This window comes from Siniperca chuatsi, linkage group LG8 (genome assembly GCF_020085105.1).
Source record: "Siniperca chuatsi isolate FFG_IHB_CAS linkage group LG8, ASM2008510v1, whole genome shotgun sequence".
Classification (NCBI taxonomy): domain Eukaryota; kingdom Metazoa; phylum Chordata; class Actinopteri; order Centrarchiformes; family Sinipercidae; genus Siniperca; species Siniperca chuatsi.
Genome location: NC_058049.1, coordinates 5,009,000 through 5,023,932, shown reverse-complemented (window position 1 = coordinate 5,023,932; position 14,933 = coordinate 5,009,000). Strand labels below are relative to the sequence as shown.

The window sequence follows — 14,933 nt, the reverse complement described above, 5'->3', positions numbered from 1 at the left end:
TACCAAGTTGAGGATATGATGCTTCTTTAGAGAAAACAATGATACTCGCCTGGATGTAAAGGAGGATCTGGTTGTATCACTATTTTATCATTTCCAGTGATAAACTGTGTTGTATGTACCAGTTCCAGTTGTAGTTTAGGGTCTATAGAAACAATATTGTTCATGGGTTGATGAGTCTGTTGCAAAATTCGTATCAGATTGGTGCTACGGTTCATCTGACCTTTCATCTCATGCAGCACGAACTGGTACAACGTTAGTCTTTTCTAATCAGAATCAGAAATACTTTATTGATCCCCGAGGGGAAACTCTTTTGTTACAGCTGCTCACTATCACGTCAGTGCACACAGGAATAGAAGTACTAAGCAAAAAATATAATACACTATAATACAGGTCAGAAAATAAATTAAGTACCAAGTGGGTATAAGTATAAAATTAAAATAAGTGTAAAGTACAAAGTGGATAACCGGTTGATGATAAGTATGTACGGTATAATAATACAATGTAATAATATAAGTAATAAGTAGTAGTGCATGTACTGTCAAGTTAAGTCTAGCTTATTAAGATTATTATGAGACGGTGGATATTGCACAGCAGTAATAGAAGTATGAATAAATATCAATAAATTAAACTGAAAACAGAGGATATTGCACCGGAGTATTAAACAGAAAATATAGCACAATTATTTCAAGTATTGCATAGATGTAATGATCCAATGTCCAGTTTATCGACTTAAGGTCATATAGACAGACACTTAGAGGGAGGAGTTAAAGAGTCTGATGGCCACAGGCAGGAATGACTTCCTGTGGTGCTCTGTGGTGCATTTTGGGGGGATGAGTCTTCCGCTGAAGGTACTCCTTTGCTTGACCAGCACGTCATGGAGTGGGTGGGAGTCGCTGTCCAAGATGGCATGTAGTTTGGCCAGCATCCTCCTCTCTGACACCACCGCCAGAGAGTCCAGCTCCACCCCCACAATGTCACTGGCCTTACCGATCAGTTTGTTGAGCCTGTTAGCGTCCGCTACCCTCAGCCTGCTGCCCCAGCATGCAACAGCATACAGGATAGCACTGGCCACCACAGACTCATAAAACATCCTCAGCATTGTCCAGCAGATGTTGAAGGACCTCAGCCTCCTCAGAAAATAGAGGCGGCTCTGGCCCTTCCTGTAAAGAGCTTGAGTGTTCTTAGCCCAGTCCAGTCCATGTGTACTCCCAGGTACTTGTACTCCTCTACAGTGTCCACACTGATGGATGGAAACTGGGGTCACTGGTGCCTTGGCCCTTCGTAGGTCTACAACCAGCTCCTTAGACTTTGTCACATTAAGCTGCAGATGGTTCTGCTCACACCATGAGACAAAGTTACCCACCACAGCCCTGTACTCAGACTCATCACCACCACTGATACATCCCACCACAGCAGAGTCATCAGAAAACTTCTGAAGGTGCCAGGACTCTGTGTGGTAGCTGAAGTCTGTGGTGTAGATGGTGAAGAGGAAGGGAGAGAGGACAGTCCCCTGAGGGGTCCCAGTGTTGCTGACCATGGCGTCCGACACACAGTGCTGCAGACGCACGTGCTGTGGTCTGCCAGTCAGGTAGTCAACAATCCAGGACACGAGGGGGGCATCCACCTGCATCGCTGCCAGCTTCTCACCAAGCAGGGCTGGCCGGATGGTGTTGAAGGCACTGGAGAAGTCAAAAAACATGATCCTCACCGTGCTTGCCGGCTTGTCCAGGTGGGTGTAGATGCGGTTCAGCAGGAAGATGATGGCGTCCTCAACTCCCAGCCGGGGCTGGTAGGCGAACTGAAGGGGGTCCAGGAGGGGTCTGACCATGAGCCACAGCTGTTCCAGCACCAGTCTCTCCAGGGTCTTCATTATGTGGGAGGTCAGTGCCACCGGTCTGTAGTCTTGGAGCCACTGGGACGCGGCGTCTTCAGCACAGGAACGAGGCAAGATGTCTTCCACAGAACAGGGACCCTTTGAAGACTCAGGCTCAGGTTGAAGACATGTTGAAGGACTCCACATAGCTGGGGGGCACAGGCTTTTAGAACCCCAGAGCAAACACCATCTGGGCCTGCAGCCTTGTTTGAGTGGAGTTTCATCAGCTGTCCTCTCACCTGGTCAGCAGTCAGACACACAGCAGAGGTTACAGGTAAGGGGGGGGAGTCATCAATCATGAGAGGGCCGTCAACCTGAGAGCCAGATGAGGGGGGAGTAGGACTCTCCCAGGAAGATAGAGGAGGGGGGAGCAGTGGACTCAGAGGAGTCTGAGGGCCGACTGAGTAGCTGAGTTAGACGGGGGATGAGCAGGAGCCGGTGTGTCAAATCTTTTAAAGAACAGATTAAGTTCGTTGGCCCTGTCCAAGCTGCCAGTCAGTCTGAAGCCAGTGATGCTCTTCATGCCGCTCCAGACCTCTTGCATGTTGTTCTGCTGGAGTTTCCACTCCAGCTTCCTCCTGTACTTTTCCTTGACCTCCCTGATCTTCACCTTCAGGTCAGCCTGGATGGCCCTCACCTCCTCCCTATTGCCATCAGTAAAGGCCTTCCTCTTGGCAGGATGTCTTTGATGTCCTTTGTTAACCACGGTTTGTTTTTTGGATAACAATGAACCATCTTAGTTGGGACATTGCAGTCCACACAGAAGTTAATGTAGCCAGTGATGCGCCCAGTAAGCCTGTCAATAATAACGTTGTGCTTCCATCCTTTCATGTTTATATGGTTCAAAGTTCAAAAGTACCTAAATACAAAAAACTACTGTACTGTAGTGTATTATTTTTGTCATACAGCACCAAAGTTATCGTATGTTTAAATATATATCGCCTGGTCTTGAGAAAGCTTTAATGAAATGAGTTTTGGTTGGAAGTACCAGCATTCGGTCACTAGATGGAGCAACTTACCCACGTTCATGAAGCTTCCTGCAACTTCCATTATATGCAAATATCTCACTGGCTATTAAGAATTCTGGAAATAACACCAAACATTGAGCTTTATTAGCCACCTCATTATAATTGAGAAATATATATTTTAGCAGCACTTGGCTCCAAAATAACTGAAGAGACCACACTGGCATACACAGAAGACAATAGGCTTAAATTACATCTTTTGGTGGAATTGGAAATAACTGTTTGATTGTTACTCACCACAACTGACTGTCAGTAAGATAAATTATTAATAGAATTAGAAGTATTGGCCTTCTTTTTTTCCATACAACAATATACAGTGCAAATAATTTAAATTACCCAACAAAATATACCATACTATTTAAATAAAAGGTTGTTTCTAGAGCAAATTGTAGCACAAATAAGTATATGCTTATCTTGACTTAATCATGTGTTTATGATTTTGTAAGGGTATCATTATAATACTTTATAATATTATATTATAATATATTAATAGGACTTTGTGCACTCAAATATGAAATATTAAAATACATTTGTCACATTTTATGCTTAGTTTTATCTCCTATTATCCCTAGTATTTTGAAATATTTCTTTTTATATATTGTTAGCATGCTTTGATATTTCATAAAGTATTTCTATCATATCATACATCTGTATGTTTCTGTATGTTTTCCTGAGAGTTTTTGGGTAACTTTCATATCCTGAGCTCATTAAGACCCTTTTAACTCACATTCATCTGTTATTGAAGTAATTAAGAGCGCTCAGGGCATCGTTACCTGTCTTATTTGATTGACATCGTCTTCCACAAGCGGGGACAACGGCTGCGCTGCACAATGGAAGGAGAAAGGCGGGCAGGAACACCGCTATCCAATGGGATCAGTGATGGGAGGGAGTTTGTCGAACACCAGCTTTGTCCTAACTTATTGGGACTCCTGAGCACAATATGACTGAGGCGCCTGCACCGTTATTCCACGGGACGGTGCGTAGGCTGAGCCCCGTGCTCACACTCAACACCGCTCACTTGCGCCCTAACTTTGGATAAACTTTTCTTCACGCATCTCCAAGGAGACAGGAACTTTGGTTTTGTTTTGTCTTTCGAGGGATTGTCAGGTTCCGTTTTGAAAATGCTATTTGAGGAGTTGAAATGAAACTTCCCTGATCTGTAGGATCATTCTCTCCATTCAGAGGATTTTGTTGCATTGAGACGCAGCGCTGCGCGGATAAAATAATACTTCTGGAGTACTTTGGGACACTGAATAAGTGTGGAAAGAGTCGTTGCTGGGTTTCCCATTGAGTTTTCTCTGCACATTTGCTGGAATACAATGCTTTAGTGACTCGTCCGACCTCAATAAAGTTGATGCATCATAGGCATGGACTCTGTCTGAGAAAGGTGGACTGGCTAACTGACCATGGCGCTCACAGGTAGGGGCTTAGGCCGGTTTCATTTGATTTTACTGATGTTATGGACTCTGTCGCAGTACTCAGCATCCAGCCAAGTCCGTCAAGAGTTTCAGGTCCTGGAGGAGCAGCCCATCGGCACCTACGTGGGCACGATAGAGACCAAGCCCAGCTTCACGTACCGCTTCAGCGAGAACCACAAACTTTTTGCAATTAACGGCACCACTGGAGTCATTTACACCTCCTCGGTGATTGACAGAGAGGTTTTGCAAAGTGATGTCATCAACGTCGTGGTGCTGTCCAGCCAACCCACCTACCCCACTGAGGTCAGGATAGTAGTTTTGGATATTAATGATAACTCCCCGGTGTTTCCAGACGCGTCAATTGTCGTGTCTTTTAAGGAGGACGCCAGCAGTGGCAGGCAAGTGATTCTGGACACTGCTACAGATTCAGACATTGGAAGTAATGGAGTTGATCACACCACGTACAGAATAGTGAAAGGCAACGAGCAGAGGAAATTCCGCTTGGATATTACAGTCAATCCTAGTGGAGAGGGGGCATTCTTGCACCTTGTTTCAACTGGTGGCTTGGACAGGGAAGTTACTCCCTTCTACCAGCTCCTGATTGAAGTGGAGGACAAAGGAGACCCAAAAAAGTTTGGCTACCTGCAAGTAAACGTCACTATTCAAGACATAAATGACAACCCCCCTATTTTTGATAAAGATCAATATCAAACCAGTGTTTTTGAGGATACAGCAGTAGGTTCTAGTATTCTGCAGATTACAGCATCAGATCAGGATGAGGGAGCCAATGCTGAAATTAGGTACTTTTTAGATGAAGGAACACCTTTCCAAATTGACCCTAAAGCAGGTACTATTATTATAAAAGAGGGTTTGGATTATGAGAGCAAAAAAGAGTACTCCCTGACTATTCATGCAGTAGACAACGGGGTGCCCTCTCTGTCAGGCAGAACAGAAGCCACAATCAAACTTTTAGATGTGAATGATAATGACCCAGTAGTGAAGTTTAGGTATTTTCCCACAACTTCTAAATTTGCCTCAGTTGATGAAAATGCACAGATAGGTACAGTTGTTGCTTTACTCACTGTTTCAGATTCAGACTCCTCCACGGCTAATGGTAACATATCTGTTTCAATCTTAGGAGGCAACGAGCAGAGACACTTTGAAGTGCACACGTCTCCTGTGCCCAATTTAAGTCTGATCAAAGTGGCCAGTGTGTTAGACAGAGAGAGAATTTCCTCATACAACCTGACTGTGTCTGTGTCAGACAATGGCAAGCCTATTGCAAGGTCCTCCTTTGCCAGTCTGGTTATTTTTGTGAATGATATCAATGATCACCCACCCATATTTCAGGAAACACTGTACAGAGTAGATATCAGTGAAGACATACCAAAAGGCAGCTACATTAAAGGGGTTTCTGCAACAGATGGTGACTCTGGGCAGAATGCCAACCTGCGCTACTCCCTGGTGTCTGGAAACGCTTTGGGCTGGTTCTCCATCAGTGAAAACAGTGGTCTGGTTACCAGCGCCGCTTTGCTGGATAGGGAAATAGCATCTGAAATTGTGCTCAACATTAGTGCCAAAGACCAGGGGCTGCAGCCCAAGATTTCTTACACTAAACTTATAGTCAACATCACTGATGTGAATGACCAAGTGCCCACATTTACACAAAGCACATTTCATGTTTCCCTGGTGGAGCACGCTCCTGCAGGCACTGAGCTGGTGGTGTTGTCTGCCTCAGATGACGACCTCGGGGCCAATGGAACTATCCGGTTCTCATTTGATGCAGAGACTCCAGCCACAGTCCAGAAGCTGTTTCGCCTGGATGCCGTGTCAGGGCGATTAAGCACAGCCGTGGAGCTAGACAGGGAGGAGCAGGCCTCCTACTTACTCCACATCCAGGCAGCAGACGCAGGCAGCCCTCCTTTGCACTCTGTAGGAAAAGTCAACATCACCCTGAGGGATATCAATGACAATAGGCCAGTTTTCTACCCTGTGCAGTATTTTGCCAATGTGAAAGAGAACGAGCCCTCAGGTTCTTATGTAACCACAGTTTCAGCCACAGACCCCGATTTGGGTCGAAATGGCACAGTCAAATATATTATTACTGCTGGAGACGCTTCCAAATTCCGCATTAATAGCAGCACAGGGAAAATCACCACGCTTGTGCCCCTAGATAGAGAGGAGAAAACTGCATACCAGCTGCAGGTGACAGCTGCAGATGGTAGCGGCCTGCGCTCACACATCCAGGCCATAGTCACTGTAACTGTCATAGACACACAGGATAACCCACCAGTCTTTAGTCAGAAAGTGTACAGTTTTGTCATGTTTGAAAATGTGGGCATTGGGACAGTTATAGGGACAGTGTCAGCCACCACTGTAGATTTGAACACAAACATTTCATATCTAATCACCTCAGGGGACCAGAGGGGGGGTTTTGCTGTAAACAGCGCAGGTCAGATCACAGCATCTAGCCAGATAGACAGAGAGGAGCAGGGTTTTTATCAGCTGAAAGTTGTAGCCAGAGCTGGGGAGATCACAGGAGAGGCTTTTGTTAACATCACTGTGAAGGACTTAAATGATAATGCCCCTCATTTTATTCACGCTGTGGAGCATGTGAGTGCAGTGGAAAACTGGAGCACAGGTCATGTCATATTCCAGGCCAAAGCTTCAGATCCTGATGAAGGGACAAATGGCATGGTGGTTTACAGCCTCAAACAAAACCCCAAAGACCTGTTTCATATTCATGAGAAGCATGGCCTCATCACACTGACCGGGCCACTGGAGGTCACCACAAGCTCTTACGAGGTTGAGGTCATTGCATCAGACATGGGGGTCCCCCAGCACACCTCCAGCCTCATCCTCATCATCAGTGTTTATGATGTCAATGATAACTCGCCAGTGTTTGACCAGCTTTCGTATGAGGTCATCATCCTGGAGTCTGAGCCTGTCAACAGCCGCTTTTTCAAAGTGGAGGCCACCGACAAAGACTCCGGTCTTAATGGAGAGATTATGTATGACATTGCTGGTGGCAACACAGGTGATGTGTTTGGCATTTTTCCAGACGGGCAGTTGTACATCAAAGCAGAGCTGGACCGAGAGATACAGGACAGATATAACTTAGTGGTTGTGGCCAAAGACCGGGCTGTGGAACCATTAAGTGCAACTGTCAATGTCAGTGTGATTCTAGATGACGTAAACGATAACCGTCCCCTCTTTAACAGCACCAATTATGTGTTTCATTTTGAGGAAGAGCAGAAGAGGGGGTCGCTGGTGGGGCGTGTTTTTGCCGAGGATAAGGACTTTGGCCCAAACAGTGAGGTCAGATATACATTTGAGACACCACAGCCCAACTTTGAGCTGAATGCCATCACAGGGGAGTTGACCAGCACGCTGCAGTTTGATCGCGAGTCGCTCATGAGACAAAGAGGCGCCGCTGTGTTCAGCTTCGTGGTCGTCTCATCAGACCAGGGTCTCCCCAAGCCCCTCAGAGACCAGGCCAAAGTGCAAGTTTACATTCAAGACATCAACGACAACCCGCCTAAATTCACCAAAGACATTTACCAGGCTTCCATATCCGAGTCAGCTCAAAATATGACACAACTGCTGCGGGTCTCCGCCTCCGATGTGGATGAGAACAAAAATGGACTGGTTCATTATCACATCCCTGAAGGCAACGAGGAAAGACAGTTCACTATTGATAGCAGCTCTGGACAGGTTACTTTAGTAGGAAAGCTGGACTATGAATCTACATCCTCCTATTCATTGAAAATCATAGCTGTTGATGCTGGAGCTGTGCCTTTGTCCTCCTCCTGTATGCTTAGTATTAGCATCCTGGATGAGAATGACAACTCCCCCTCCTTCCCTAAATCCTCACTGTCTGTGGATGTCCTGGAGAATATGAGGATAGGGGAGCTGGTGGCTTCTGTGACTGCCACTGATGCAGATTCTGGTCAGAACGCAGACATAACGTACAGCATCACAGCCACAAACAACCACGGCACTTTCAGCATTAGCCCCAACACCGGCAGCATCTTTTTGGTGAAAAAGCTGGACTTTGAAACTCAGTCATTTTACAAACTCAACATCACTGCAAAGGATAATGGCAGACCACCCCGCTCTTCATCCATTCCTGTGGTCATTCATGTCAGGGATTTTAACGACAACCCTCCCATTTTTACCCCTGGAGACATTTTCAAATCCATCCCTGAAAATCTTCCCATCTCAGCCTCAGTCATGACAATTACAGCTCATGACACAGATGCAGACATAAACGGGCAGCTGGAGTACTCCATTGTTCAACAGATTCCCCGGGGAAGCCACTTCAGCATTGACCCAAGCACCGGCCTCATCTACACCAACAAGGAAGTCGATAGGGAGTTTTCAAATCTGTTCGAGCTGACAATCAAAGCCACTGACCAGGCAGTTCCAGTTGAATTCCGCCGCTTTGCCCTGAAAAATGTTACAATATGGGTCACAGACCAGAATGATAATGTTCCCACTTTTGTGTCCCAGAACGCCCTTGTGGCTGAGCCCAACATAGTCATTGGATCCATCTTGACAACAGTGGTGGCCTTTGACCCCGATGAGGGGGCAAATGGGGAAGTGGAGTACGAGCTTGTAGAAGGGGACTCTAACACTTTCATCATGGACAGGTACAGCGGAGATATTCGTCTGGCCTCTCAGCTGGTACAGTCCCGACTCATGTACACCCTCACAGTGTCAGCCACCGACCACGGCACCGACCGCAAGACCTCCAGAACTGAGCTGACTATCATCCTCCCAGGGATGGATGGGCCTGTTTTCTCCCAGCCAAAATACATCACTATCCTCAAAGAGGGCCAGCCGCCGGGCACCAACGTCATCTCCCTGGATGCCTCAAGCCCGCGGGGCTCAGCGACCAAAGTGGAGTATTTCATTGTGGCGGTTCGCAGTGGTGGAAAAGCTGTGGGACGCCTTTTCACCATCGGCCGCCACACTGGAGTGATACAGACGGCTGCAGAGCTGGACCGAGAACAAGGCTCCGACCTCTACCTGGTGGATGTGTACGCCATTGAGACAGACGCCAGCCAGCCCAGAACACAGCGTGCTGAGGTTAGTACACTGCTGACTTTTTTATTCTCTACAGGTACTGGAAAGCCACCTTATATTTTGCTATATTGGTCTATTTGATCTGTTTGGCAGGGAGAGGGCATGAACTCACCCACTGGCATTTGTTATAGACATTTGGATGGAAGAAGTGTAATGAGATCAAGCTTTGAACTGGAAAAAATGGGGAGTGAGACTGTCCAAGTCACACATAAAACAGAGCCACCTATTGCATTTGTCTGCTCATTAATTAAATTCCTTTTTTTACGCATGGCTCTGCATTATATTAAATCATAATTTTGGACATGAGTAAGAAGGCCTTGTTCTTTGGCATGATAACTTTATTGTTCCTGTTCCCAAAACATACTAGCCATGACAATTCATCGTGAATGTGCCTCCGCTAATATTTGAGCAGTCTGGGAAAGGGAAATAAATGAGTGTTGCATGTCTTCTGCACAAGCTCCTCTCCTGCTCTCATGAACTGAAATATTCTTATCAGCGGATATGAACTGCACAAATCAAAAAAGGACCACTTTTTAATTTCCCCACTGTAGACATAAATCATTCAGGGCTGCTGTTTCAGGTTCAAGGCCCATGATGGTTCCCTTAGTAGAAATGAAAAGGAGAGTAATTCATAACCTTCCAGTGCAGGTATGCATCATCAGTGCCAGTATTACTTTGAGCCCTTGAGCCTGAGGCTATTTTGGCACTGGGGTGGTCTTGGGGTACCATTATAACACCGGGAACTGCTCCACAGGCAATAAGTGACCATTGAAATTGGGTGACCTCTTAAGACGCTGAGGGCAGAGAGAGTGAAACTTAAGCTGTCCACTGAGTTTGCATTACGCGATGCACCTTTCCCTAAAGAAAGAGGGGGTTAAATTCTCTGAAGTGTAATGCGGGAACTCTAAACCCAGTTTTGAGTGGCTAAGGCCTAGCTGCTAGTCAAATGAAAAACAAATGTGAGTCTATATATGTTTTGGAAATTTTAACCAGGACTGTAAATGCCATGTTATTACAGGTTTGATGACACACATACGGCATATAAGTTGGGCTTTTTAGAGCAAAAACAAAAAGGTGTAATTTCATTTCAAAAATGCCTGTTGTGAAATGATTTAAGAGTTTAAGATTAGCGGGATGCCTTTGACAGTTGTGTTATTTATGGCTTTTCAACCACTGCAAATATTGAAACTGAAATCCAATACAGCAATCAGTTATTTGGAGACAAACTCACATATTACTGAAATCAAGGATTACTTGGCAAAATCGTGTTAGCTAAGTTAACTTAAAGGTTTGCTCAGGCCAAATGGGAATATCAAATTTTCTCTCACTTTGCCTGCAGCGAAGATGGCAATCTGCTTTGCTGCAGACTCTACTGTCAGGCTAATGAGAGAATATAGTGCTTCAGTGCTCCATTCCCAAACCTTAAACTCTAGATTGGTTTCATGCTTACCTTGAACTTTCTCACCCCTTGGAGAGATGACTTTACCATACCACCTGGCTGAATAGTCAATCTCTCCATTTTGAGAAGCGTGAGATCTAATAACTTGGGCGAATTCAAATGACCTTCCACATTTGGAAATATGGGCTGGTTTTGTGCTGAAATGCAATGGGCAGCCGTCTTTATGGCTATAATTTTAATAGCAAAACTGAACAGGTCACATTCATACTATTTGTATCTCCTCCGTCAATGGGACCTCAAATGACAGCGTGGTACAACAGTGTAAACCTTCAGACTTAGACTGTTTTTCCAGTGAAGTGTTTACACACCAGATACCCGGTAGCAACTGGGGGATTATTTCCACCCCCCGGGGTTGTGACCCTTTCACATTCTCTATTTCCCATTTTCCCCATTGATTGGATACATGAGGGAAAGCTGGCATTTTTTCCTCTACTATGCACCATGTGTGATGTTTTGGAATCACTCAAACAAAGAGAATTTGGCTGGACACGCTTTATCGACTGTTGTGATCTTAAACAACTCAGGACCCTGCTGGGCAGTGGAGAGAGGAGATTCTGGGTTTTTTCCTGACCTTCTTGGCATCTTAGAAAGTTTAATTGTCAGTGATTGTTGATAAGATTTGTCATGTATATTCCTTTTGTTTCACATATAGGTCATGTATGATGTGCAATGGGCATTTCTTTCAGCCAACCAGTTGTCGTGCAGTGACTTACAGAAATGTAGATGATCATATTTGGTTGTTTTTCTTCAGCAGCCTCTAACTGTTTGGAATATCGTGCAAATGTTTCTTCCTCTAGCTGATACAGATAAAGATGCTGAAATAAAATATCTTGGCATTGTTGGTTTTAAGTCATCACATCCTGCAATGTCCTCATTTAGAGGTGGAGAGAAGCCCTTCCCCCAATAACTCATACAGAGAAAATTCACACTGAATCACCTATGACAGACTTCTCTCCAAGAGCTGAAACTTTCAAGCATTGGTTCCACTTTTGGCCACAAGTTAATCAGTGATGTGACAGCAGGTGTTTCCCATCAGCTATTAAAGTCAGAACACCTGCACATCGCTGATTGGGGTATGAGCAGAAGTGTAATATGCTAGAATGTTTCAGATGAGAGAAGTGCATGGATTTACCCCTGAAATGTTTTTTTGCTAATGTTAAGGGATGTTTTTATATGCTTAACAACACATCTTGTAATTATGTAAGCTAATTTTGTCATTTGTGACCAACATAAGTGAATGTAGTTGCTGCTAATTTTTTAGAGCCACCTTTCAAAACCAATGTATCCTACCCAAAGATGGGTTTTTGGTGGCGTACTCCTTAAAAGAAAGAAAGAAATACCACCATGGGATAAGAAAGAAAGCACAGAGAACAAGTAGAAAAGATTTCTTTCTCTCACCTCGACTATCTCTGTTTCTTGTCCTCTATACTCTTTCCCTTCATCTACCTCCTCACATTCAAACCCCCCAGCTCCTATAGACTGGACTGCTACAACTGTTTTCTTAAACTCACTGTGAATCAAAATGAAGTGCTGTTTTTTCTGGGAGGCACTCAAGTGCCACATCAGTCCTTGCCCCCTCCTCTTAAAGGCATTGTTCCTTGTTGAAAGTAAACACAGTCTGAGTGTTCAACAGGCCTTCCTTTGTTTTGCCTTTGCAGATAAAGTGTCTTGATCGGGAGTCTTGTTATTTTTTTTGTCTGTGCCAGCGTCTTGCTTTGGCAGATTTAAGAGTGTGTATGGATGCCCCTGTCAGCCAGCTTTCCTCCCCTCTCCTCACCAGTGAGGGACGTACGATATTGCTGTTTGGAGTTGTGAGACTGAAGATAGAAAGAAAAGAGTGTTTTTGGGAGGGTTCTGGACATGTCAGACAGTGTTATTGGGACGGGTGGAGGGAAACATTTTTAGGAGGGTTCTGGAAGTGACAGATATAGGCAGTGTTGCAAGGAATCATGGAAAGGAAGTGGCAAGGGCGGGACTCCTGTTCATGCCCTAAGCAGGTGGGAGCAAGAGCGCTCAATCTGGCTATCCAGAGCTTTTGGACATCACAGTCAGGGAATGCAGATGGCTGAAGCGGATATAGAAATAAGAGTTGATCTTTGTTGCTATGGATAGCTTGAGCTCTGTTATATTCATCCTCCTCTTCATTAAGCTGTATATCTTTGTGTCTTTGAATCTCTTTCGTGTCTGCCTGCCTGCTTTGTGTCTCTGGGAATCTGTTTGTGTCTCTCTGTGTTGTGGATCAGTCTGATTCATAAATCTTGTTGGCAACAAACTTCAAAGTCACTTTGCTTTTCATTCTGTCTCTCTTTCATTCCCTCTTTTGCTTTCTCCGTGTTTTGGTGATGCAGAACCTCCTCAACATAAACTCTGAGGGATATGTCATTAGGCTGTCAGAGGCAGTGTTGAGGTTGTAGAGAAGATAGAGGGGGAAAAAAACTTCTCTGAAAATGCGCAAAACCTGTAAATCCAGCCAGGTCACCAAAGCAGGGAGGAGAAGGTCATGTATGACTGGACAATACGATATGGATGCTGGTTTTTCTTTGTGTATTTGTGTCTGTGTGTGAGACTGTTAATAAAAATTTAAATATTGATGACTGCGGTTTCCAGAGAAAGGTCGAACAGTGATACTGATAGCCCCCTAAGTGGAGCATTTAGTGTTCTTTGTCGAATAAAAAAAACCTGCTTTGATTACATTCGAATCATACACAAGCTTAGTATTACAATTTCATGTTTCTCAGAAGGGACATTTTACAACAACTGGAAGACGAATGATGCAGAACAAACTGCCTCCTTGTGTATTGTAATTCATGGTCTAATTGCGATTTTTTTGAGTGTGTCTTTGCTTGTGCACATGTGCTTGAGAAAGGGTGGTAACAGTCCAGTCTGGCCGTAACCAAGGTTGTAATTCACACAGTAATCCGGCTGGACACGCGTTTTTGAAATGGTCAACAAGGAGGTGAGCATCTGCTCGGCCCTCCTGGTAGGTGGTCACTCCGGGTGAACCTGCGGGTGAGCCAGTGCCGAGGAGTGCAGGTTGTCCCAGAGCGCCTGTCCATTTTACGAGACAATCGCCATAAAAGTTGGATAAACATTCACTCATGCATAGATGCGTGCAAGCAAATGCTGCCAAACACACACACACACTGACCACACTACTTCTCAAGTGCAGGAAAACTTTAAATGGTAGCCACAGTCAAAATAATTCAGTTTCATTTAGATTATTATGATTATGTTACTGTCAAATAAGGGATTGGGATACTTTGTGTCTTCTATTCTGTAGATTCAAACTGAGCCTCATTGAAGCCAGCGGTTTATGTCCTCCTTTTATTACATTTGTTAGTGTTTGTCTTGATTCATTTATTTTGTGCCACAGTGTAACTTTGTTTGGGAAAGTGTTAAGCAGTTACTGCTGCTCTCCAGCTCATTTGACCACTTCAGATGAATATATAATTATTATTATATATATAGTTAAGGTTCTTTGTGTTTTTCTATAGAACTCCTATAGCTTAAAGTCTCAAAAGTTTTAACCATAGTTGTATAACAAGCTGTCTCACATTTCACCATGTTCTCATCAGAAAGCAGCGACTGGCACAGCTCATAATACACATTTGTCAAACTCGGGGCAGAAAGGTCAGGAGCAGGGTCATATTGTTCCACTGTGCTATGTTCTATAAAGTTAAGCCAAGTGTCACGTTAGTAACGAAAGAGCAAAACTAACTTTCTTTTGGCCACAAGCCACAAAGGCTGTTAAATCCCACAATTCACCAGGCAGTTTCGGTATTTTACAAACCTGGCAGATTTTTAGAAGAGATTCAGATCTTTATACATGGCTGGTTACCTGCTCAAATGACTGAGGCGTCAAATTCATTATCCATGGCTTAGTTTTTCATGAAGTTACATTATTGAGTTGTTTCCTTGTTTGTCATGTTCAGCATTTGGTTTAACCTGCTTAAAATCCAAAATGTTCAAGTTTAAGACTTTATTGTGTGTAATTGGAAAAATGGTTTGCAGAACGGTGTACAGCGCAGTCAAAAATCTGAATAAATGAAGTGAAACTATGCAGAAACATA

General features: G+C 44.4%; 1 protein-coding gene across 1 annotated transcript in view; it reads left to right on the top strand.

The window, feature by feature from the left end:
* Positions 1-3,815: 3,815 nt before the first annotated feature.
* LOC122880138 (protocadherin Fat 4) overlaps positions 3,816-14,933 on the top strand; it is a 109,258-nt gene continuing 98,140 nt past the window's right edge. The window contains exon 1 of the mRNA XM_044204945.1: positions 3,816-9,407. Coding sequence (XP_044060880.1) covers positions 4,305-9,407 — 5,103 coding nt within the window. The 5' untranslated portion in view covers positions 3,816-4,304. The remainder of the gene's footprint in view (positions 9,408-14,933) is intronic.